This window comes from Vipera berus (genome assembly GCF_964194415.1).
Source record: "Vipera berus genome assembly, chromosome: 1".
Lineage (NCBI taxonomy): Eukaryota > Metazoa > Chordata > Lepidosauria > Squamata > Viperidae > Vipera > Vipera berus.
In genome coordinates this window covers 109,246,014-109,273,189 of record NC_138202.1, presented here as the reverse complement: position 1 = coordinate 109,273,189, position 27,176 = coordinate 109,246,014, and the positions used below count along the sequence as shown (strand labels likewise).

The following is a 27,176-nucleotide window of genomic DNA, read 5'->3' as shown; positions in this document are numbered from 1 at the left end:
CATATTGGTCCCAAATCATATCACCTTTCTAGTACCCACTGGGCCTTCACTAGGTACATCTATAAAGTGTGTGCATGGGGTACATTTTAAGGAACATGTCTTATCAATAAAATTATTTTATTAACAATGATGAGTTTCCAGGCTGTAAGTTTTGTTCCGACTGTTATGCTGTGACTGTCATTTTCAGAGTGAGCTTCTTTGTGGGGTACCTCTCAGCTGCAAAGAGACTCATCACTGCTCTTTTGATGCCAGCTGTGACAGCCTACACCAGCATAGTAATATTATTATTATTGATAATAATAAAAATGCTAATTTAAAAGAAAAATTAAAGCAAGACAAACAATTTCTAACGAAACATAACTATTGTACAAAAGCAAGAAAATAACTTATGTAAGTTAATTTTCTAGAAGTGACTTAAATCCACAAATTTCCCTTAGAAAAAGCACTAGCCTGGCATATTTAATCAGGGAGCTCCATGTTTTAATTTTCTTCTGTCTCTTACTCCTTATATCCTGATTCTTTCATGGTTGAAGCAGAAAGAAGGGCCTTAACCAGACTTTAGGAAAAGGGCATTATTAGAACTAATATTAGCTATAGATCAACTTAAGTATAATTTAGGTATTTATTCATTACTATGAATTTCTTAAGCAGTTTACTGTTTTTGATATCTTTGGGGGGGGAGGAAGTCACATTTGACTAAAAATGTAGACAACAATTTAGCAAAAACAATAGGTCAAATGGATAGAAAAATCTATGGACAAGAGGATCAATGCCTGCTTGTGTAAATGAAATAAAAGGTCTATTTACACAGAATAGTCAAACAACAGGGCATGCTTCTCAACTGAACTTGAAAGACTGAGATTTACAGCAGATTAAACGATCAGCTGAGATTTCATTCAAAGCTATGCAGCTCGGCCAAATAGATGCACCTTTGGCAAATGGAGAAGTTATTCTGATGTGGCTGATTGTCAGGCAATAAGGAAATTTGGTATGGAGCTGTTCATTGGGAGCCATCAACTACAAGGTTACCAGTGGTCTTGTAAAAAAAAAGAAAGAGAGAGAGAGAGAGAGAGAGAGAGAGAGAGAGAGAGAGAGAGAGAGAGAGAAAGATAATGGTATTTAATGGTGTGTAAAATGGAGACAAGATTAAATGTAATAGCTTAAGGGTTTATGCAACAGAAAACATTATGATCTGGGGAAAAAAGGGCTCAATTTACCATCTCGGGCTGGAGGAGAAATAGGGGAACAAAGGAATTTAATTGAAATCTAGTGATGAAACCTGACTGCTGTTGCAAGTCCTGTTCATTGACAGGGTATTAATGCAATTTACATATTCAGCAGATTCAAATGGAAGATTTTTTTTCCCTTTCAAATTGTCCCTTTGGAGATAATGGGGGTGGTGGCAGAGTGTGATTAAACACTTCTTTAAAAGAAAACAAGCAATTCTCATAAGTGTCAGAGAGGGAAAAAGTGATGATTCCTTTGAGAAACATTAAATTAGCCTCTCTTTTTTTGTTTTAATCCTGATACCCTCATAGGTGTTCCTGTGGAAGAAATTTGTGACCTCTAATCCCATAGGTTTCTCTTACATTGCAATGTGTACAATTTTGATAAATATACACAAGAGTCCTAAGAACTTATTTTGCATCCAGATTTTCTTGTTACATATATTTCTGTGATGTAAGGTTGTCAAATCTAAACTTCCCAACTTTAGGATCTTTTTTTGAAAAGTAACTACTTTTCTTTTTTTAAATGAAATGGATGGTGAACTCTGAACAGAGTTGCTAAAAGTGAGTGGACCTTGTGAATCTGTTTCCAGAGAAATTAATGGGGATTTTTTTTTTGTAACTACAGTTCTGGAAACATTTCTTTTTATGTAATGTCATGTAATTGATTTGCCTTTCAAGACCCTAACATATCACTATATGATTCTGGATAAACCTAGAAGAAAGTATTGATTGAAATCCTGAAGCAATACAATAGTCAACATCTTTAAAATAACCTAGAACTATCTTTCTTAAAGGGACGCGGTGGCTCAGTGGGTTAGGACGCTGAACTTGTCGATCAGAAGGTCGGCAGTTTGGCGGGTCAAATCCCGAGTGCCGCGTAACAGAGTGAGCGCCTGTTACTCGTCCCAGCTTCTGCCAACCTAGCAGTTCGAAAGCACGTAAAAATGCATGTAGAAAAATAGGGATCACTACGGTGGGAAGGTAACAGCGTTCCGTGCGTCTTTGGCGTCTAGTCATGCCGGCCACATGACCACGGAGACATCTTCGGACAAGCGCTGGCTCTTCAGTTTTGAAACAGAGATGAGCACTGGCCCCTAGAGTCAGAAACGACTAGCACGCATGTGCGGGGGAACCTTTACCTTTACCTTATCTTTCTTAACATTGTCAACTTTAAAATGTGTGGACTTCAACTCCCAGAATCCCCTGTTAAAGTCCCCATATATTAAAAGTTGCCAAGGCTGAAACATTGCTTTACCAGAGTCTCCTGGCCACTGCTATCACTGATTTTCCAAGAAGACCCCTAACCTACACATCTGTTAGATCTCCTGCGTGTGCAGGGGTTGGACTAGAACAGGGGTCCCCAACTCCCAGTCCGTGGACCATTACTGGGCTGCAGCATGCCAGCAACTGGTTCGCACAAACAAGCAAAGCCCCATCTGCAGGATGCAGGCAGCACACAAAACCACACACTCTCCGGTCTGTGGAAAAACCTGTCTTCATGGAATCAGTCCCTGGTGCCCAAAAGGTTGGGGACCTCTGGACTAGAAGATTCCAAGGTCCCTTCCAATACTGTTATTCTGTTGTAACTTGAGATAGATTTCCTCAGACAATTTCTGTTTCTGGTATGAAAAGAAGATTTAGGTTTTAAGTCACAAATAATCTAGGATTAGGGTATCTCAAGGAGATATCTTTTCCTAATAAGCCTGATTTAATATTATACTTTTTAATGAAAGTTCAGTGGCTTCCTGTATCAACTGAAACAAACAATATAACCTCCGAATACTTTTAGTACTATATAGTTAAAATTTTCTATACCACTTGGGAGAGCCCCTTTGAATGGTTTCCTTATTCTTTGCCTTCTGTAGCTTATTGTCTGATGAAATGTTGTGGGTAATTCTTTTTTAAAAAAAATACTCTCTTTTGTAGCATTTTAGATGGTGTTAATTTATTATCCAGTGGTGTGTGTGTGTGTGTGTGTGTGTGTGTGTGTGTGTGTGTGAGGGTTTCAATAGACTATCATGACTATCATGTGTTTTATATGTTCAGAAGGTTGCATATCCAAAATGCAATAAAAAGTTTTATTTAATAAAATAGTTTCATACAATTATCCTAATCAACATTCGGTTTTATAACCAAGGGGTTTCAAATTATTTAAGGAACTAATGGAATAGATTTCAGCTTTGCTATATATAAAAAAAAATCATTGTCCTTCTGTGTCTCCATACAGTCCTTCTTAAAGATCTACGACTACAATCATTTATTCTAAGTAAAGTATACACTGTTGATAAAAGCTTTGTGCTCAGTGGGAGAAAAACAGCTCTTCAAGCAACTTTTATTTATTCCCTATGAGATTGTTCTACAAAATCATTTTTAATCATAGGATTAGGAAAGTATGAAGGGGAATTTCGCCATTCATCAGTTCCTTGCAAATAATTAGCATTTCCTCCTTCTTTCTGTCAGCAACATTCTTTTGGATATTTATTGTTTAAATATACATGTTGACAGAACAAAAAATATTCAACCACAGAGGATGAAAACATCGTGGCAGCCGATTATTGTGTTCATTTAATCCTTTTGACAAATATGTGGAGCAGTATGGATATAATTGACCTTTTCCAATTTCTTTATTAATAGGATCTAGAACACACAGGGATTCTTACTGGGATCTGCTAAGATCTCTTCTTGGTTCTACAGTGTTTCCTTCCTTCCACTGTTTGCTTTTATTTTATTTTTGTATCTTCCTTTTTTTTCAGCCAGAAATGTTACCCAAACCAAAATTGGACTTGTAAACATCATAAATTAACTTTAATAACAATATCCTAACTAACAATACTGAAGTCATTGACAAGATGATCAATGACACAATACAATTGCATTTGAATTGGTTGTTGGGAAATTTTACTCCCCTTAAAAAGATTTGTAGAAGATATTATTTCAAAAAATAAAAACATCAAGATTAAGAGGTGCACATGAAATGATGATAAGAATAAACTATCTAGGAAATGTAACAAAAAAAACTATCTCATTCATTCTTTTTTAAATAAAAGGCATATAATTTTTGTTGCACATGTGTTTAGTAGACACTTTCATCATTATCACAATTTATTGAATATCAACAGCAAAAATACACATATAATTACATAAGCTGTCAAGTACCCTGAAGAAAGTGTCCAAAATATATTTTAAGGCATTGATTGTCATACTTCAGGTTTTGCCAATCCTGAGCCTTTCATATGTATGTTGCACCAAGACTCCTATTGTGCAGCCATTATGCTAGATCCTAATTGGGGTTAGTGGAATCCATATTTCTTCCTTCCTATGTAAAGGAGTGTAGATTGAAAAAGACAGCATATAAGCAATATTATATGTTTTACTGGTGTAGGCTTTCATAGCCAATATCTTTGGGTTATGATGAGCTTCTGGTTTAGTGGCTGTGGTCTGTACAACAGATTTCTTGACATTTCTTGAAGGTACCAGCCACAATCGCTGGTGAAAGATCGAGAAATCTGATACATAGATCACAGTCACTAAACCCTGAAGCTCAACACTGCCCAATATTACATGTTGTTTCTAAAAGCAACATGTTAAGAAAAAAATAAGTATTTAAAAGATGGGAAGGGAAGGGCAGGGTAGGTAAGGGAAAACCATTCTAGAAATGAATTTCCAGATAAGGACATAATTTTACAGAGAGTTGAAAATAAATCATTTCAAAACAAGTCAATAAATAATACCAGAACAATAACTCTGCAGATGTTTTAGACGAGTAACTGTGTGCTTGTCTATTTAATCAAATACATTTATTCTCAAACAACTTTGTTCTCAGATTATGGATATTCTTCCTGCTTGTTAGCTTTGCTTTAGTATTAGCATGTAGAATATGTAGCAGAGGTTCTCACATTTACCATATCTCATTATGGTGAATCTCATGATCTTTTTTTTCAGTAAAAATAAATAGCTAAAACTATAAATCAGGGCAATATGGAAAGCTGTTTTTTATTTGCTACTATAGTGCAACAATAAATGTTTGTTAATCAGAAAATTCCACATGTATGCAAAGCTAGTAAGTATAATCACTCTCTTCTTGGTTTCTATGGCATTTCTCTCTGCCAGGCGTTGCACAGTTTATCTCCACTGTCATTTGGATTAATTTGTTTTAAGTACTTAGAATATAAATGAACATTCATGACAACACAGTAGCTTAGGTAGCAACTATGGGTGCCAACAGATAGAAGCAAATCAACCTCTTGAAGAGTATCAAAACAGCGGGGAGCTTAGTTTTTCTATCAGTCATGCTGAAAAACTGTGTGCTCTACATCGTTATTCCACCAATGGATTTATTTTAGACATTGTCTTCTAGTCCAGAGCTTCACATCAAGCCTCAAATTACATTTTTCATTTCAAGACTGAGCATAACCATTTGTCACCTTTATTTGCTATTTGTCTATTCAATTTGTACAGCTGCTCATCTCTGGGCTTAGTGACTCTGGGTGACTTACACAGCTAAAACAATAATCCAATTAAAAAACAAGTTAAAACCGATACACATACATATAATCTGATACGTACATATAAAACATTGATAACCTCAAATAACCATGGTCAGTAGCCAAAGTCCACTCCAAAAAGTCTACTTTTACAAAGCCATTATAAAAACTCCCCACCATTGCCAGACTCTCAAGCATGGTGGCAGAGCTATGTCTGTTTCCTCTCATTTTTCATGACTTGCAGTAGAAACATATTTCACCATTAATTTAGGGCAGTCTACTATACTGTGCACAGAGCAAGTTATGGAACAGGCCTGTTTCCCAACAACTCTCTGATCCTTACTTGTTAGGTTCTCACTATCCAATCAAATATTTTTTTTCACTATCCAATCAAACTTTTTTTTCAGATAGTGATACCAGTCTGAATCTGATGAGCAGAAAGGCTACTGAGCATGGAGTTTCTGTTGTGCTCCTTATTCAGTGCCTCTATCTCTGATGTATTAGGAGAAATCATAAGAGTTGGGTCATTCAAATCTTAAACCTCATTAGTCCTGAGTACTGTACAAGCAAGCATCCCCAGTGCTGAGATATTGGCTCAAGATAATAGAAATCTTACTTCTTTTCTATGTTCCCCATTTAATCAATGCTTAACAACAATACTTAGTAATATCCAGAACTTTAAATAATAGTTTGTTTGTTATCCACAAAATCATGTTCTTACTCAAAAGATCCTTGATCTTATTTTTTTTCCAGGATCTTCAATTTTATTTTTTTTATTTTTTGTCAAAGGATTCATTTCTGGTTTTCCTCACTAGATGGAACTTTGACAAAAAACAATACACCTCACCAAAAGCAAACATTCTTAGTTAACATCAAGGAAATGGAAGAGCATCCTCTATTTACCTCTGACAGCTCCACCTTGTTGGTTGGATGGAAAAATAGCCCAAATCTCACACTATATAAGAGTTTAAGGGTTCAGATGACTTTGTTCTACTGGTCAGAGGCTGGCTGCACACATTGCTACCAAGCTCCATTCAAGATGGGGTTTGGTAGAGGACCCAGGATACCATTATGGGTTGTAATTCTAGTGATCTGCTGTATCCAACAGAAAGGTAAAAACTGTAATTTGTTATGGTATATTTGTAAAAAAAAGCAATTATATAATAAATTGATTTTGAAAAACACAATTCATTTGATTTGAAAATCAAATGGATTTTTCAATTTCAGCAAGTTCCTTTCCCCAACAGTTAATACTATTTGAACTAAATATTTAATGTATCTTCATTGAAGGAAACCTTTTAATTTGATGCAGCCTGAAGTAAAAAAAATGCTTAACGACATATCTATGAAGAAGGCTTTGAAGATTAAATCTAATCTTATAAAAGTATAACTCTCTTCAAAAGTTATTTCATCCTGAATACAAGTTTCTTATCAAAATAATTAACTTGTACTGATGAAGTTTACTCTGTGTCTTGCGTTTAGAATCCTTTCAGAAGAAAGACTTTTTAAGTTATTCCAGCACCTTCTTTAATTTGTAAAGCCTATATAGAATTTGGAAATTTAATATTCAGAAAAAATAACAATATCCCTTTTGAAGTATATTACTTATTTGAAGAGATTGAAATGAGTGAGGCATTTTTGGCCTAAAAAGAAGATCTTGAACTATTTCATTTTTAAATAAAATATTAAACCTTGCAGTTTATAATTAACCTTCAATGAACAATAACAGTTAACAGCTTCCCTTTATCTAGACAATAAACTTGTGCAGTTTGGTAGACATGAGATTATATTCTGTATATGTTGGTTGCTGTTTTTTAAGTAGATTAAGTCTCCTATCAAAATTTGGATATTGTTGAGACAGAAGAAGTTATTCATTCTTCTTAACTATATAAATGGAGAGATGGAATGAGACTCAGTTGTTCAGACACCCATGTCTTTGCATCTGACTTCATTTTTTTCCTGGATTACAAAATCTGGATAGCCACCAGATAGGAACAAAGAGTCAGTTTTCTTTATTTTTTTTGCACTCATATGAAGATATGACATACAGCCTTTTTAATGGCAAATGAATGGTAATCAAATTTTTGATCTGAATTTAGACTAAAATGTTTTCCATTTGGCTGTTTTTCAAAGACCAATATGCTTTCATCTCATTGAAGAACCATTAAGGATACCTGTTCTACTGCATCCCGTGATGCATCTGATAGTTACTGCCCCTCCCCTGAATTGAAACACATATCCTGTTACAACATCAATTTATAAGCCCTTTGAATATATAAAATAGAAATGAAGAAATTATTCATTTCAATCATCTCCACTGATTGTAATTAATCTCTAACTTTAATCCTTGATTCCACCAGTTGCGGTAGAATATCATTTTTTCCCCATTCAGACAAACAAGATTATTATGGATATGACTATTGGTACATTATGCCCATATAAAATATTTCTTCATTTTAATTAGATGTTATACTGTATTAATTGTTGGTGGATCTCAAGAATCTCTGCAATTTTTTAAAATGTCCTATTTTTCTACATTTTATGTGGAACTTTCTCCCGCAAATAGTTTCCACATAACTGTACGGAAAGTCAATAAAATTGGGTCTAGAAAGTCAATATGTCTTGAGGGTACATGATGAAGGAATGGGACAGAGATGAGAAAATGGGAGGTGTGTCTTGACATCCCTTTGTGTGAATATCTGACCGCCTGTATCAAAACCAATGAAATTTATCATTAAATCTTCAATAAAAGAGATGCGTTCAATTTTATCAGGAAAAGAAAAGAGGCATAAACTGAATTTATTCATGGAAGTAAAAAAGAGGGGGAAACAATGAAAAATTCAAGCTCTGCTCATTTGTATCACATAATTTTATTATTGTTCACCCATTGAGGCCCTTGTTTGACTGCTTCTGCTGTGTGTGTGTGCACACAAATAAGCAAATGTTTTTTGTTTGTCTGCAGCTTCAAGTGCAGAAGATGTACCTGAAAGAGTCACCGTCCTCCCACCATTGAAAACAATGCCTGTTATATCATGTAAGTGACTAAAATGAAATCTTCTTGTATTTATGAGATTTAGTCATGGAGCCAACAATATTAATAAAGCATCTGATACAGATAGTCCTTGACTTATGGACACAATTGAATCCAAAATTCATGTTGCTAAGTGAGAAATTTGTTAAGTCAGTCTTGCCCAATTTTACAACCTTTCTTGCCACACTTGTTAAGTGAATCACTGTGGTTGTTAAATTAATAACATGGTTGTTAAATGAATCTGGTTTCCCCATTGAATTTGCTTATCAAAAGATTGCAAAAGGTGATCACATGACCCTTGGATACTCACGTCATAAATGTGAGTCAGTTGCCAAGCATCTCAATTTTGATCATGTGGCCATGGGGTCATAAGTGTGAAAAATGGTCATAAGTCACTTTCTTCCAGTGCCATTGTAACTTCAAACGGTCACTAAAGGAACTGTTGTAAGTCAAGGACTACCTGTACACAGATTGGTGGATAATTCAGCAGATAAGTAACATCAAATATCTCAAAACAGATTTGGAAAGAATTCCATAAATCATCATGTCTGGCAGCTATTCTTTAGAAATTTTAGTAACAGTTTAAATGATTTTATTTGTTCAAGGGTTTTTTTGTTGTTGTTGTTGTATTGCTGCTGATTTTACATTCTGAATTTTACCACATCCATATTATTGCATTTGCTGCTGGGCTTTTTTATTCTGCTTTTTATCTAACTGGATTTGGGCTTGGGGATTATTTTGGTATACTTTCGTGTACTTTAAGACAATAGGCTGAAAACCAGAAGACTTCTTCTAGTTCCGTCTTAGACATGAAGCCAGTTAGATGACCTTAGGCCAGGGGTCAGCAACCTGAAACAGTGAAAGAGCCACTTGGAACCGGTTCCCTCACAAAAGGAAAAACTGGGAGCCGCAAAAAAAAATGTGTGCGCATGCGCGTACATGCGCACATGCGCAGAACAGGGTTTGAAGAGTGGAGGCAAGGCGAGATATGCACCTACCCTGCATATTTGAATTGATTGGTTGAACTTTTTTAGTCCCACTTTTTTTTGGGGGGGACTACACATAGCAGAGGACTGGGAGCCGCAGGAGACGGCTGAAAGAGCCGCATGCGGCTCCGGAGCTGCGGGTCGCAGACCTGTGCCTTAGGCCCACCACTCTCTCTCAGCCCTAAGAATACGGCAAGGGCAAACTGCTTTTCAAACCTTGCCAAGCAAACTGCAGGGGCTTGTCAAAAATGTTACCCAAAAATGAGGGAACAACCCATGTTTTTCTTACTTTAAACAATTTTTTGAAGAAAAAGGTAAACTGTGGTAAACAAAAAATGCTATAAGAAAAGAGACATAGACCATTAGTCAATATTGAATACCCAAACTAGTGATTAAAAACTATAAAGCAATCCCTAAGTACAGTGAATGTACTCGGGAAATTTTTCAAGGAAGATATCACCACTATGTAGACAATTCCCAGCATGCCCAGTATGTTTTTTTTTCTCTACTGTAAGTTTCTTTCACTGGGTCTTGGGAAACTTATCTTTAATGTCCTTAGTCTCTTATTTCTCTATCACTGCTGGATCTGAAACAAAGCATCTGGTTCCCTCCTGTTTGCTCCATACTGTTTTCAAGGATCCTATTTCTCCTATGTCCCATAGAATCAAAATCACATGAAGTATCAGTACCGCTTCATAAATCCTTAGTAAAACCACTTCTGGAATACCGCATCCAGTTTTGGTCACCACATTACAAAAAAAAATGTGGAGACTTTGGAAAAGAGAAGAGCAACTAAGATGATTAAAGACCTGGATGCAAAAACTTATGAAGGATGGTTGCAGGATTTGGGAATGGCTAGTCTGGAGAAGAGAAGGATGAGGGGTGATATGACAGCAGGATTTCAGTATTTGAGGGGCTGCCACAAAGAAGAGGGAGTCAGCTTATTTTCCAAAGCTCCAGAAGGCAAGACAAGAAACAATGGATGGAAACTAATCAAGGAGACAAGCAACCTAGAATTAAGGAGAAACTTAACAATTAAGCAGTGGAACAGCTGGACTTCAGAAGTTGTAGGTGCTTCATCACTGGAGGTTTTTAAGAAAAGACTGGACAGCCACCTGTCTGAAATGGTATAGGGTCTCCTGCTTGAGCAGTGGGTTGGACGAGAAGACCTCCAAGATCCCTTCCAACTCTATTCTGCTCTTATTTCCAATAGTAATCTGCTGAGCTGTATTTACAGACTTTTGCAAGCAGTTTTAAATCTGTCATGATGCAGAGATATCTGTTGCCTGTTGTTGTCTGCTAAAGGCACAAGACTTCTTATACTAATGCTGACCTTGTTTGTTTGCATGTTAGCAAACTCATGTTACTAAGTGTCTAATTATGGTTTACTCCAGTTGATACACAGGAATGAGGCAGTAATTTTAATCTTGTGGATTTGCTTCGTGATTGTTCCACAATTACTCAGCTTCCTCCAGGCTAGTTTTCCTCTAGAAGAGCTTTCTCCACCATGATAGCAGATATGTTGGTCTTCATCACACTTGGAAGGACATTAGAGTAGGGGACCCTGGCCTAGGGAAAATCCAGAACTGTTATTATTCCATTTCTAAGTCAAGAATATTTAAAAAAGGAATCAGCTGAGCAAAAGTGGAGAAGGATCCAAATGTTGCAAAGTTCTTTCCTATCTAAATGTTTGTGCTCTGTGCCTCCCTAGTTATCTATTTATCCACCTCAAAGAACATGTAATAATGGTGGAAGGTATATGTATTAATTCTTTACATCCTCTTGGGGTTTCACAGCCTTCCACTCAGCTCATAATGGACGGGTCTGCAGCACATGGGGTACCTTTCACTTCAAGACATTTGATGGTAACATCTATAATTTTCCTGGGGTCTGCAAGTACCTATTTGCTTCCCATTGCAATACACCATTTAAGGACTTCAACATACAAATTAGACGCCAAAGTGTTGAGAACACCTCTACTATTACAGAAGTCACCATGAGGCTGGATGGAACAGATTTAGAAATAAAAAAGGATCAAATTTTGGTAAATAGCCAACGGTAAGTCCTTAATTCTGCATGCTGAATAATTTTATTTTTTGGAGATTCTCATCTAGAATTCACAACATGTTCTGAACTTGTATTTTTCAAAATTTTCATGTAGAAGTATAGACTACAGACATAGGCATCCACAAGAGAGGGATAAGAGAGGGGAAATCATGCATTGTGACACAAACTCAGCCTTTACATATTTGCATACAACACTAGACCATAAATACAAAATGGCAGAGAATGGATTGTGATAACACAGAAGCACGTTCTGTCACCATTGTGGTTAGTATTGACTGCTGTGACCAAACGTGCCTGAAGATGCAGATGTTTGTAATGTCAAAACTCCTACAAATGAGTGCAAGCTTTGAGGACATCCTAGGTGGCATTATAAGATAAGTTAGATTTTTTTGGATCAGGTTCTGTTACTTCTAACTTTTGGAACATGAGGAAAGAAACAAGCAGAATACCATGATAAGAAGTTATGTACAGTATACATGTGGAAGAAAAGAAGTCCAAATACTTACTCCCATGTAACACCTCTACTCCGCGAGCTGCATTGGCTCCCGGTTGCCCTCCGGGTGAGATTCAAGGTGCTGGTGATGACCTATAGAGCCCTAAATGGCTTGGGTCCGGGTTATCTGAGGGAACACCTGCTGCCGGCATCAAGCTCCCTTCGTCCAGTGCGCTCTCACAGGGAGGGTCTTCTCAGGGTGCCGCCGGTAAAAGATTGCCGGCGGACAACACCCAGGGATAGGGCCTTCTCAGTGGGTGCGCCTGCCCTTTGGAACCAGCTGCCAGTGGAGCTTAGGACCGCCCCCGACCTCCGTTCGTTCCGCCGGGACCTGAAGATCTGGCTCTTCGAGCTCTCTGGCCCAGGCTGAGAATTTTAATTTTAATTTTAATTTTAACTGGGGTTTTATTTGTTCAGGGATGGATATAATTTTTTTAAATCTGTTTTTAACTTTTGTATTTTTTGTTTTAATCACCCTGTAAACCGCCCTGAGTCCTTCGGGAAAGGGCGGTATATAAATATAATAAAATAAATAAATAAATAAAATATCATTAGATTACCTTTTTTTCTGTTGTGGGTTTAAATATAGGAAGGGTTGCACTGAGGCAATCCTTAGGTGAGTTGATAGCTCTGTCACCAAAGAATCTGAAGAGGCTATATAATGGTTAGAAAAAATTATCCACCTGAAACTGCTCTTCTAGCCAATAGGAGAGGGCAAGAACAAATTACTGTAGTTTGGGATTTGGAAAGGAATAGGAAGTCTCATTTAGATTTTATATATTTGCTATCTCTTTAAATTCACCTTCACCAATATAGATCTCTGTTCATTGGTCGTGCTCATTGAAACTGATGGTTGGAACATTCAAAGAACCTTACACTGGGAGTAGCTTGCCTATAGGCATATCTGTATTTATAATTTAAGATGCTTGTGTCCAGGAAGATGTGTCCAGTGTTTAATTGTCATGCAGGCTTGGCTTTAAGCCAATTTATCCAGACTGAGACACCTGGGCAACAGGTTGCAGGGTATTCATGCTAGACTGCAAACTCTATGACCTTCCACTGGACAGTCCCCACCACCACCTTTCTTTTCTGAGAAAGATGTATGTACAGTACTGTGTGTGTGTGTGTGTGTGTGTGTGTGTGTGTGTATACAAAGTTGAATTTAAATATACAAAGAAGAAGTATGAAAATATGTAGGTATAAGAAGCAATTCTTTTACAGAATAATCCTTTCTTACTGCCTTATGGATTTTAGAGCTATCCGTATAATGAATATTGTAATAGTGTAATTTTTAATACACAGATAGACCTCAACTTAAGACCACAGTTGATCCAAAAATTTCCATTGCTAAGCAAGGTAGTTGTTAAGTGAAGTTTTGCCCCTTTTTACGACCTTTCTTGCCACAGTTGTTAAGTGAATCACTGCAGTCCTTAAGTGAGTCATGTAATCATTAAAGCAAATCTGGCTTCCCCATTGACTTTGCTTGTCAGAAGATCGCAAAAGGGGTCACATGACCTTGGGACACAACAACAGTCATAAATATGAGCCAGTTACCAAGCATCCGAATTTTGATACTGCAATGATTGTAAGCAGGGCTTTTTTTTCTCATAGAACGCTCAGAACGGAGTTCCGGCACCTTTTTTGGATGGAACCTTGTAGGTTAGGCAAGTCAGGTTGTATGACATGTGTGAATTCCGGCACCTTTTTCTTTTACAAAAAAAGCACTGATTGTAAGTGTGAAAAATGGTCACTGCTGTAACTTTGGTCACTAAATGAATGGCTGTAAGTCCAGGACTAGCTGAACTCGCTTTATAAAGAGAGAGCTGGGATTTGAATGAGGCCAGAAAGTTTTTTAATTAATATTTTTCTTCCTTGAATTTGTTAGATTTCTCCATGAGTTTATTATTATTATTAAGTCTGTCAGTGCATTGTTTGTTTTTCTAATCATTCATAATTGAGTATTATCAATTAGCACTCACATTAACTATAGTTCTAAAGATATTACAAGTCACAATAAGTAGTGATTCAGTTGAAGGGGCATTCCTGCCTCTGCCAAAATAGCCAGTGATCTGTTGCATTTAGCTTTCAACTCAAGTACACTATTGGAAATAGTCAGGAGCACTCAATGTAATATGGAAAAGTATGCTTAGAAAGTAGAAAGTGGAGAAGAAATTACACCCATTTTAGGACTAGTGGATGTCTAAAGACAATGGTGGCTGTTTAAGCTACTATTTGCCTATGTTCTGCCCATATTTTTTATATTAACAATAATACAAAACATCATCAAGACTTCAATACCTCTCTTCAAAAAAAAAAAATGAAACCAATAAATACTGCCTCCCTACAATTCCATAAAAATGAGGCAAGTAGATATTGTGACATAAATGACACTCTGTATTTCTAATGCATTCTTATCAGGGTTCGCTTACCTTACAATGGACCTGGATTTGAAATAGAGAATTTTCTCAGCTATATTAAAGTGAACAGTAAGATGGGCTTAACCCTAATGTGGAATAAAGACGACAGTGTAATGGTAAGTATATGATGATGTAAAGAACTGATAAATGTGAGCTGTAACAAAATACGGATGGATGGAATGGTCTTTTTTGAGATGCCAGCTTCTTTCAAGATACACTCTGTTCCATTCTGGGTTTTTTTTCTTTTTGTCTCCAGCACACTTCCTGAATTCTGTGATTTCTGATCATTCTCACTTTTAGAGCTCACTTCCAACATAAAGAGACAATTGAAGTTAAGCTATCTTTGTGCTTGATTCGGAGGTCCTGATAATGCTAAAAGCCACAGCCAAGTGGGCAATAATCACATTGCCTGTTGAAAACGGCACTAGTTGCTTATTGGGCCAAGGCTTTGCTTATGGACACATAAATAAGGCCACACATGACTTGCAACCAGATCATCCCTCTAAATACAGATATGATCACTAAAATTCAAAAGTCAGGTTTACTTGCAAGGGGACCATCTCAGAAGTGGCAGTTACATACTGAAATGTTCTCCCTTGGTGCTTGAGGGAGCCTCATTTCATCATCCAAAATGGATAATAATGAAAAGAGATGGCTAAGCTGGAATCATAACTCTACATCTAAGTTCAAGTTTAATATAAGAAGCAAAGAGATGGCTCAAATTAAGCATTAATCAATTAGCAAATCAGGGTAATATAACAATTAAATAGGGGACTTTATTGTAATTGGGGAGTCTCAGGTTTAATCTCCACTGAAACATGGCTGAGGTAATAATTCTCTCTCTGGTCAATCTATCTTACAAATTGTTGTTATGAGATAAGCCTAAGGAATGATCCTCTGTATAACAGCTTGAGTTCTCAGAGAAAAAGTAGAATATAATAAATGCAATAAAATAAGACATTGAGTAGAAATGCAAATACCAAAGTAATATTTGTTCCTCCTTTAAACTTCTCAGACTAGCTATAAAGACAAGGAATGTTCTTTTTAACATTAATGTCCTTAAATATCTTATTTAAAAATCCTTTGTCACAGAAGTAAGCTACCAAGTATGTTTCCACACTTGACATTTGATTTTTGTTTTTAAAGACGAAAGCACATTTGGAGTATATAGTTAGTTGCCAAGCATCCAAATTTTGATCATGTGACTATGGGGATACTACAACGGTCATTGTGTGTGTCTGAGTCTTCGGAGAAGGGCGGGATATAAATGGAATTAAAATAAAAATGGTCATAATCACTTTTTTCAGTGCCATTGTAACTTTGAATGGTCACTAAATGAATTGTTCTAAGTCAAGGACTACCTGTACATGTTATCAACTTTCTCATATGTAATTTCAGCTGGAACTTGATGAAAAATATGCCAATCACACCTGTGGACTTTGTGGAGATTTTAACGGCATTCCAAAGTACAAAGAATTTTATTTCGAGAGTAAGTATTAAAAAAAGGGCTTAATGAATTTAATTGTTACAGTTTATGGCTCTTTATTCAATGAGTGCTACAGAAACATACTCTAATTTTTCATAATCCTGACTTTTCAATATGTTGGAATAGCAGAAAAAACTGGGGTTTTTTTCTGAATATTTTGATCTTTGTAATTTTGCATCATACCTGTCATTCTTCAGTTTTATCATCTTTAGACGTTGGGTGAATATGAGGTTCTATATTCACCAAAACAAAGTTTTCAAACTTTAAGTGTTCTCAAACTTAGTACTTTAGTCACTTTGTTCTCTGACTTAAAAATATCAAATCATTTGTGATTTTAAAATGAATATGTAGATATTTTATTACACGGGTGTCAAACTCAATTTCATTGAGGGCCGCATCAGCATTGCGGTTGCCCTCAAGGGGCTGGGTGGGTGTGGCCTGGGTGGGCGTGGCCTACTGGGTGGGCGTGGCTAGAGTGTGAATGGCCTACTGGGTGGGCGTGGCCAGCTCTACATCGTTGGCATCAAGGGTGCCTATGGGGGCCTGGGCAGGAGTGGGACCGATCTGAGGGTCTCTGGCAGAAGGAGGGTCTCTGGGCCAGGGCCAAGGCAGTGGGGGCTGTTCCCTCACTGTTTCCAGGATGGCTTCGCGGGCCGCATGAAACCACTTCAGGGGCCGGATCTGGCCCCCGGGCCTTGTGTTTGATATGTCTGTTTTATTATATTACGTTTGTAAGAAGAGAATGTTTGACATTTGAAACTAAAACAAAATGGTTTTTTCCTCTTTAACACGATATCAGGGTCATAAATTGTACTGAAAAGTTAAACAACAACAATAATAAAAACCTTTCCTGTAGAATCCAGTGGCAAAGTACTTTCATAGTGTTATCAAGAATAGGGGTCCCCAACCTATGGTCCGAGGCCTGGTCAGCGGGCCAAAAAATGGCTGGCCGGTGCGTGCACATTGGCTTTCATAGCTAATTTGACATGGCTTTCCTGAAAGGGAATCTTAGCCAGAGGTACTATTTTTTTAAAAAATCCCATTTATATCCCGCCCTTCTCCGAAGACTCAGGGCGGCTTACAATCTAAGCACAAATCAAATGTGCTTAGCAATAGCCTTCATTCTATGTATATGCCTGCTTATTAGGGCTTTCGCCCCCCCCCCCCACAAGCAGCATTATTACAAAGTCAGCTTATTGCCCCCAACAATCTGGGTCCTCATTTTACCTACGTCAGAAGGATGGAAGGGTGAGTCAACCTTGAGCCTGGTGGGATGCGAACCTGCACTAATTGCAGGCAGCTGGTGTTACTTAAGGAGGCATTAGCCCACTGCTCCACCAAGGCTACTATTAGCATGCAAATCTCTATTATGACTTTATTTTTCGAAGATGCCCCCATAACAGACTTCCAGTTTGGGAACCAATGGAAGGAGAATGATCCAACAGAAGATTGTGAGGATCCTATACCTCCTTCTCAGAAGAACTGCACTGATGAATATGTGAGAATTTTCTTTCTTGTCTGATTTGCATAAGGATTCTAGAATCTGGAGTTTAAAATGTATTAGTTGCCATTTCACTGAAAATAATGGATTCTCACTCAATCCACTCCACAGCTATATTATAATATTTTGTGTGATAGAAGGTAGTGAGGAAGTGAAATTTCAGGAAGGAGAGGATGCATTCCAGAGGAATAAGAAGCAAACTCAGTTCAGATGTTATGTATGAGGATAGTGAAGGCAGCCCCACCTTAATAGTTCACAGACTATATTGTAGATCCAGATAGCAGACTGCTCAGTCTGGCAAGATTTTTCTTCTGTGTGAAACAATAAAGAACTCAGCTTGGAAGAATTACCACATATTAATCTTGGTTTGGGGTCTGACATCTTAGGTTGGAATCTAACTTTGGAGAAAGGGCTTATGTTACTGTGTAAAATATAGTGATTGAATCTATGATATAAGCATGAAAAATGAGGGGCTTCTTTTTAAAGGGAAGGGCCCCATTTTAGAAGGAAATCGTTTCATAAAATCTTTGGCCTTTTGTTTTTTACAACCAGGATATTTGTCGGAAAATACTGACTGGTTCTGCATTTTCTGAATGTAATGATATTGTGGGAGTGAAAAGCTACATTGATGCCTGTGTACATGACCTGTGTCTCTGTGATGAAGTTGAAAAATCCTCCTGTCTCTGTGACACTTTCTCTGAATATTCTCGACAATGTGCTCACGCCGGTGGCCGACCTCAAAAGTGGAGAAGCCCAGAACTATGTCGTAAGTGTAAATTTCTGCCAAACAGTGACAAAAGTGATTTGAGTGTAATCTCTCCCCCTAGACTTCAGCAGGATTTTTGATTCAGATTCACTTTTTGGTTGAAAATATGGAAATTAAAATGTGCTGCCAAAACAAGAAACTATAAAATTGGAAGCTTGAAAATATATGAGTGCAACAGAAAACAATAAATAAATATTACATTATAAATAAAATATTACATTTCACAGATCTCTGTACTGGTTATAGATTTATGAACAGCTTGAAGGATCAGAGAAGCTGCAAGTCTTACCTTCTCAGACAATACGCAGCTCAAAAGAATTGGGAAAGTCACAAAAACTACAATTTTAATCATTCTTCAAAAACACTAAAACAAATTAGCACTATTCTTTAAGCAATGACATGAAGAAAGCAACTGGATGAACAACTGGATATGTGCCTGTGTGTGACAAGCTCTGTTTTTCTGCTCACCTATTCAGCTAAGATGAGAAACAGCTGAACTGGTTTATAAATCACTGAGGAATCATGTTCTTGCTTATATTGTTTCTGCTTTCAAGAAGTCTTGAGCAATGAAACACCAAAAGAAAAGGAGAAAAAATCTCAGAATTGATATCTTCTCTCTCTCTCTCTCTCTCTCTCTCTCTCTCTCTCTCTCTCTCTCTCTCTCTCTCTCTCTCTCTCTGTGTGTGTGTGTGTGTGTGTGTGCATCAAAAAATAATAATGGATGTATATAAGTTATAAAATATTTGGCTAGATTGGCAAGCATTCATAGATTAGAAATAAAGGACATGAAAACAAGAAACAGTATGTGCTGTGTAGCCACTTTAATTTAAAAATGATTCCTGGAAAGATAATGGATTTCGTTCAAAGCAATTAATTATAAATGGCGGTTGCTACTTGGGATTGCATCCTGTATTAGTGCAAGGTGTACTTGGGGGACACCTCTGGAGATTATCCAAATGCTGATAGTTTAAAATGTAGTGGCCCACTTGTTGCCTGGCACATGTCCCCAGGAAGCATTATACCTGTGCTGTGACCCCTGCATTGGCTTCAAGCAGGCTTCCAAGTGCAATTTCAAATGCTAGTATTGCTGTATTAAGACTTATATTCTTGGTACCTAGATACTCTTAGTACTGCATTCTTCAACCTGGATTGATTGTACCAAGAGAAACTATATTGGTTCTCCTCATAAAGTAAGGGGAACTAAAGCACTGTGGTGCTACTTTTCCATGGTAGTATGCAATCTCAAACAGTCTTCTGGCAGAGATCAGGCCAAATCCCTGTTTTCAAATGATGCTGAAAAACAAGCTCTTCCACAGAGCTTTTTTATTATGAGGGACTGCTATATGGATTTGTGTTGTTTGTTGGTTTTAATTTTGATTTTCATTGGGATCTTATGATGATGTTGATTATTAAGATGCAATTGTCCTGCTATCTTTGTTAATTGCTGAGAGTTCTTTAAACTTATGGCATGTTGCAAGTCTAATGAATGACATGATACATATTACTTATGATGATTCCATGTCAGGCTTCTTTTATGCACTATATGCTGTATGGAGAACTGACCTGGTCTTACTGTTCTTATTTCAGCAATAACATGCTCTTTGGGTATGCAGTATCAAGAATGTGGCTCACCTTGTGCAAATACTTGTACTAATTCTGAAAGATCTCATGTCTGTGAAGATCACTGCATAGATGGCTGCTTTTGTCCACCTGGTAAGCTGCCATCTTCAGCTTAAATCATTATGTTACCGAGAGGGCAGTGGAATGAAAGGATATAGTGCTATGTATACTGTACTAGTGTGCCATAAACACAGTAATAAAATAGTATTGTCTATATATACTCTCTTCAATACTTTCTGAAGAAAATTTGATATAGAAGAATTTCAATGAAATGAAACTCTTCTGGCACATATTGAAGATCCATTATAATTTATTTTTCCCCATAGGAACTGTTTTTGATGACATCAATGGCAAAAACTGTATCCCCTTTGATCAATGTTCCTGCATTTACAATGGAGAATCCTATGCTCCAGGGATGACATATTCAGCTCCGTGCCGTTCCTGGTAATTAATATCTTTTGCTACATTCAATTAATGTTTTGTGCAGGAATCTAGCTTTCATCTGTGATGTCAATATTTTTGATTTGTACTTCCTGATTTTAGGCTCTGATCTAAAGTCTATACTTCCATTTATCCTCTCAGATTGCATATATTACATTTGGCTATTAATCTATTCTTTAGAGTCATTCAAAAGGAAGATTCTGACATATTTTTAAAACTATCTGGGTAACTAAAGAACAGCAGTCAACTAAAGAACATACTGTTAATCTAAGACTCTTTAAGAGAAAGAAGAAAATAGAATGCTACCTTTTGCAGGTCATCTAATCCAGTACTGTTCACTATGACTGACAAAAGCTTTACAAGATAAGAGATAAGGGCTTTTGCATACTTGCAGCTATGACCTCTTCCAAACGTACAATGGAAGACAACACATCTTTTTTATTGGCTGATAAACATTCAGAAATCTCAAAAGGTATTGCAAAATATTGTTCAATCATGGTTGCAGTAAGGATACGTTGGGCATAATTAAGCACTGCCATAACTTTCCATGCTGGAAGATAATAAGCTATAAATTTTTCTCTTTAATATTTTAGTGCACAGTTTCATATTGATGTTTAATACTACATTTGGTCTGGCAGCATAAATAAATAAATCTACATGTAAACACTTCCTGCATTCTATTAGTTTCCAGGAAATAAGGCTATGATCATGTAGTAGATCACGCCTACCCTAGATGATGATGATGCAGGCAGGTTGTTCCCCTGATTAATTGTTCTGTCAGAAAATTTCTCCCTAGTTCTTTTGAATTACAAGATAATATTGATTGACTCAATCATACAAAGTGTCTATATTTATGCATTCAAAGTGGAGGATTAATTGATACTATAGCAAAATAATACAAGTTAAGTAAAGTACTTTTTCTTCAAAGTTAAATCCCTAACTTTAGATTCTCTTTCCTCCAGTGTCTGCAGTGGTGGTGAGTGGAACTGCGCAGAGCTTCCTTGTCCTGGTATTTGCTCAATAGAAGGAGGATCACATATCTCCACCTATGATGAAGTGTGGTATAATTTCCATGGAAAGTGTAATTATATTTTAACCAAGGCAAGTCATCTTTCATATTAGCAGAAATGTCTTCGTCCCATACATAGGTATATACTTAAACTTGAGCTTCTATTTCTGGAATTATAAAATTCCAGATGTTCCTGATGTTAATCCATTGCTATAAATATCATATCAATGGTTTATCCAGTTTCTATTTCTAGATTTTATTTATATCTTGCATTTTCTCTATAAAATGGTAGAGTTTTTTTGTTTTTTTTACATTTGTACGTTAAAAAGAGGAACTCAGGTGATGGAGAAGAACTTCACCAAGCTATTGTTTTCTTTCCAGGAAATGTAAATGATAACCATTTTAATCTGATTAAATCAATTACTATATTAGTGTGGTCTAAAAAGCAGATAGAACTCTGTATGCTTGCTCAATAAAGTGGTTTGATAATGAAAACAAAATTAAGGTGGCTAGGAAGAGACTGACCAATTTGGAAAATGCCCTAAATTAATCTGGCTCTTCACTTCTCCATTCTAATAAGATTGGTTCGATGTTTAACATTATGGAAAAGAAAATAAATGAGAATTTCCTGTTTTTCCAACCAAACTGGACTCATATTATTCTCTCTCTTTGCAAAGTCAATCAAATTACTTTTCATGACTAACATTACTTCTCTAGAAGTTATCCCAAAATATTTTTAAAGTAGCATCCTTGAAATCTGTCTGTTGTGTCAATATCTTTTTCCTGATCTCTCTCCTCCAGATTTGCGATGAAGAAACCTTTACTGTTCTTGGAGATCTTGGGCCATGTGGCTTCACAGAGTCTGAGAGCTGCTTAAAAATGGTGGCTCTTACCATCAATAGAGGAGAAACTGTAAGAACCGCAATGAGTCCAAATGGCCTAGGTGCCATTCAGTTCAGAATCTGCATGCAAACATTGGGCTTGCCTAGCAGCCTAAAAATACCTTTTTCTGACAAAATAATGACATGTCTAATAAGCAGAATTCACTTCTTTTTCTATATTTAAGCAACAATTTTATTGCTAGAAGTAAAATGGAAGAGCTGTAGAGCTTTGGCATACAGCAGTTTAATTTCCTTTTCCTCTTAACATAACAGTTCAGTTAAATTCCTATCAGCAAATAAGCCAAATTAAATTAAATAATTTATTTAAGTATGAATTGACGAGAGGTCAAAATTTTATTTAGCACTAGTAATGTGACTCTCCCTTCTTACCTTTCCTTCTGCTGCCTTTCCCTCCCGTTCCCATATAATTCATTTATATTTACAAACATATTCACATTTATATGCATATGAATGAAATTAATACATAGCTGTTAATGTACTCGTGAGGAAAAACAACATAAAACACTGTGAGGAATTGGAAAGGGGAAAATCGACTTTCAATCATTTCTGCAGCTCTCTGAAAACTTACCTAGAGAGTTGAAAGATACATCAGAAGAGCATAGAAAATATCACAGTAGACAACCAAAAGAATTGTTCATGTGAAGATGAATTTGCATCTGATAGGATGGATGGTAGCTGTTTTATAAATCCTGCCCTATATGCCTTTCCAGAAGCCATAGGCTGTATCTTCTCTCTATTGTAATGAAAGGATAAGAAAGTTAGATATTCAAAGATAGTGCTTTGAATCACACACACAGAGAGAGAGAGAGAGAGAGAGAGAGAGAAAGAGAGAGAGAGAGAGAAAGAGAGAGAGAAAGAGAGAAAGAGAAAGAGACACCCACAAACATGGTTAAAATAGCTCAGAGAGGCTTATTTCTTTAGATGTTCATCTCCAGATTAGTTTGTTGTTACAGAGTTTTGACATCTTCTACCCTTTCCATGTCTGAGTGCCTATCCACACAAAGGGTGGGTTTTTCATTAAAAGTAAATGATAGATAGATAGATAGATAGATAGATAGATAGATAGATAGATAGATAGATAGATAGATAGATAGATAGATAGATAGATGATGGATAGATAGATAGATAGATAGATAGATAGATAGATAGATAGATAGATTTCATATTTCTATTTATCAGTTTCTAAAATCATGAATCTATTGATTATTTTTTATTTATTTTTTACTCATCAGTTTGCTGCAATCAACCGCAAAGGCAAAGTAATTGTTAATGGAATGTCTGCTCAGCTGCCTATCTCAGTAGGTATGTAGTTCATTAGAAATGTCTGATTGTACAGAAGGAAGAGTTGTAAATCTTAAATGCACTCAGCATATAAAATTTGATTTGATATCTGATTGACAACTGAGTTGACAATCTGGAAAAGGAATTTATTTTGGAAAGTAAAGCTCACTATCCCTGCTTCAATCTTAGTTTCTGAAAATATACAGCTTTTAAAAGACTTTAGAAACCACAGCTGCACAGATTAGTACAATCAATTGATTAAGGGACCTGCCTCAATAAGCTTTTTTTTAACTTTATTTCATTGGATTCCCAGTTTGTTTCCAATTACAGTTTAAATTCTTGATAATATTTTGCCGAGCTTTTGATGGAGTGTTATTTGTCAGGTCAATGAATATCTGCTGAAGAATTCACATTATTTTTCTGTTAGTGTCACAACAAATTCCTCAGAGATTGGTTAAGCAACAGTATAGGCAATCTGACCTACATCTTTAACAATTTCAGTCCACCAATAAACTATTGAAAAAATGGTAAAAGTAATTCTACTGGCTTTTTTTTAATCAAGCCCTGAACCATATTCCCAATTCACCAATATGGTGGTAGCAACTGACTACCCAAAATTTAGCTCCTCTTCTCCTGGAGAACTGCAAATGCTGATTTATTCAGAATGGCGTTTATTCTTTCCTCGTAGCTAATGTAACGATCTTCCAGCCTTCAAATTCCTTCATCGTTCTGGAAACAAATTTTGGCCTTCAGATGGTGGTCCAGATTATTCCCTTGCTACAGTTAAACATTTATCTGGATCCATCTTTCCAAGAGAGAATGTGTGGTAAGGAATATTTCAAAATTATATGCCTTTCCTAGTTTCAAAGAGTTATTTTGCCATCTTTCAAATTATAAATTTCTTTTAAAGGTCTCTGTGGCAACTTTAACCATAACCAGAGAGATGACTTCAAAACACTAAATGGATTGATAGAAGGAACAGCAATTGCATTTGCTAATACCTGGAAAACTCAAGCTGCCTGTGACAACATTAAACAGGATTTTAATGACCCTTGCACCCAGAGCATTGAAAATGGTGGGCAGAATTATTCCAAAATAGCTGTTCTTTAAAACAGTCCATCTCAATTTCTTCTACATAGTTATTAAGGAAAAACTCAATAGAAATCTTACAAGTGAGGGGGGAGGACTAAAAGCAATGCATTAATAGTGAGAGTGAAAAATCAGAAAATGTGCAAATTAAGATCTTGTAAGCAGAGTTTGAGAAAGAATTAGTTGTATGCAGGGCTTTTTTTTCTCATAGAACGCTCAGAACGGAGTTCCGACACCTTTTTTTGGATGGAACCTTGTAGGATAGGCAAGGCGGGTTGTATGACATGTGTGAGTTCCGGCACCTTTTTCTTATACAAAAAAGCACTGGTTGTATGAGATAAATGAACTCACGCTTATATTACTCTTTTCCAGATGTAAGTATAGTTGTCTGTATTGTCAGGCTATTAATGTAAACATTGAAACTAGACATATAATCTGTGATGAAACTTGCCACGTATCTCTATAGAAGTGGTCCAAAGGATATGGATGTATTGCTTCTCTTTTTAGAAAAATATGCCCGTTATTGGTGTGGACTCCTGACTGATCCTGAAGGACCTTTTGCTAAATGCCACCTCATAGTGAATCCAAAGGCTTATCATACGGTACTATGATCACCTATTTTAATTAAGAACATTGACAAGGAAAGACCTTAACAATGGTGGGAAGTAAGGGTTAGACGCAATCATCCTTTAGGGGAGGAGTGAGCAGATGTTATTGATGGCCAGAATCTGGTGGGCTGATATTGCAGAAAGTTCTGTAAACATTTTTCCCTCCAGTGGGTCTTCCTAAAGAAAAACAGACTGAATTTTATCCACAGGGCCGGATGTTCAATATCATGTTGTTACATTGCCAAAATGACGTGAAAGCACATGCAATCATTCTACTAACAAAGCCTGACATATCCAGATCAATGGGTGGAATATACCTCAGGAGTTTGACAGACTAAAAGGATTGCTGCTGAAATCTGATTGGATGTAAAATTTCAATTTGGTGGCAGGATAGCAATAGCACTTAGACTTATATGCCACTCCATAGTGCTTTACGGCACTCTCTGAGTAGTTTACAGAGTCAACATGTTGCCTTCCAATAATCTGGATTCTCATTTTACTGACTTTGGAAGGATGGAAGGCTGAGTCAACCTCGTAACAAGAAATGACGTGGATTAATTTGATTAAAAATTAACTGATTATTTGATTTAAAATATGCTTCCCTTTTCTAGAACTGTATGTTTGATACCTGCGCTTGTGAGATAAGTGAAAATTGCATGTGTGCTGCCCTCTCTTCCTATGTCAGAGCATGCAGAGCCAAAGGGATTGAACTTGCAGGATGGAGAACCAGCGCTTGCTGTAAGTAATCTGATAAAACAATTCAGCAAGGAATTATAAACTATGATAAAAACAATTTTAGTGGTGCTGCAAAGGAATGGACTTTTGAATGTAATTTTAGTGCTAATCTCCAGCTCTTTTGCTGGCATTTTATGAAATGATAAATTTCTGATGGACCTTTATATCTACCTTACATCCATCCCAGATCGTCTGGGATGTGATCTATACAAAGATGACTTTTAAAAGCATCTAGAAATTACTATTAATTTGCAGCAGCCAAACTACAAGGCTGCATCGTTGGAAAACATATGTAAGATGATTTTCTATTTTCCTTGGTTGTCTGTTGCTCAGCTTTAAAGTCATCTCCCTCTGGATTAACTTATCTGGAACCTGGATATATGAAGAATTATGTATGTATTTGGAGTAGTAGACAAAACTGTGCTTGATAGACTTTTTAAAAAGGGATTTTTTTATATTGTGGCACTAAACTATGAAAGGTTTTCTGATAATTGGTGCTCTGAAATCTATTCAACCCTGAGTATACAATCAGCTCTTTAACAAAATATGCAATACACATACCAGCTCCATCTGGAACATACACAAGTGTAATTCTCATAAGGTGGGTTTATATACCTGTTTTCACCTTAATGGATAACACATTGATTAAGGAAAAGAACAAAAACGTTCTTTACAGTGTACATTGAAAAAAAAATTATAGGGATAGTCAAGAGCAGGGGGAAATTGTGTTGTAATCAAAGTGGAAAATTCTGGCTTTATCAGTTTCAGTGTCTTGGTCCTCAGTCAGATCTTCTGCTTAAATTCAGCCAAGCTAAAATTGTGTATTGCTAGAAGAGAAAGACCAGACCAGGACAAATCATCATTAATTTTCTTCTTAGAGAAGAGTTTGGCATTGTATGGTGAGAGGATTCAAGTTACAAACTCAGAATATACAGAATAGTGTCACTCTCGTGAATGCTTTCATTTGGTTCCAATTTTTTTTCAACCCTCCCAACGAGGTAAGGTTGCTGCTTTCCCTTTAGATTACTAAT

The 27,176-nt window shown here is 36.5% G+C and overlaps 1 protein-coding gene across 1 annotated transcript in view; it reads left to right on the top strand.

The window, feature by feature from the left end:
• The first annotated feature begins 6,747 nt into the window (after positions 1-6,747).
• Positions 6,748-27,176, top strand: part of LOC308669854 (mucin-5AC-like) — a 63,438-nt gene continuing 43,009 nt past the window's right edge. Inside the window, exons 1-16 of the mRNA XM_081330767.1 lie at positions 6,748-6,825; positions 8,676-8,747; positions 11,527-11,788; positions 14,709-14,823; positions 16,106-16,196; positions 17,582-17,691; positions 18,247-18,460; positions 20,048-20,173; positions 20,407-20,524; positions 21,484-21,622; positions 22,332-22,442; positions 23,665-23,734; positions 24,402-24,539; positions 24,624-24,788; positions 25,310-25,404; positions 26,022-26,148. Of these exons, the coding sequence (XP_081186893.1) occupies positions 6,753-6,825; positions 8,676-8,747; positions 11,527-11,788; positions 14,709-14,823; positions 16,106-16,196; positions 17,582-17,691; positions 18,247-18,460; positions 20,048-20,173; positions 20,407-20,524; positions 21,484-21,622; positions 22,332-22,442; positions 23,665-23,734; positions 24,402-24,539; positions 24,624-24,788; positions 25,310-25,404; positions 26,022-26,148 (2,026 nt within the window). The 5' untranslated portion in view covers positions 6,748-6,752. The remainder of the gene's footprint in view (positions 6,826-8,675; positions 8,748-11,526; positions 11,789-14,708; positions 14,824-16,105; positions 16,197-17,581; positions 17,692-18,246; positions 18,461-20,047; positions 20,174-20,406; positions 20,525-21,483; positions 21,623-22,331; positions 22,443-23,664; positions 23,735-24,401; positions 24,540-24,623; positions 24,789-25,309; positions 25,405-26,021; positions 26,149-27,176) is intronic.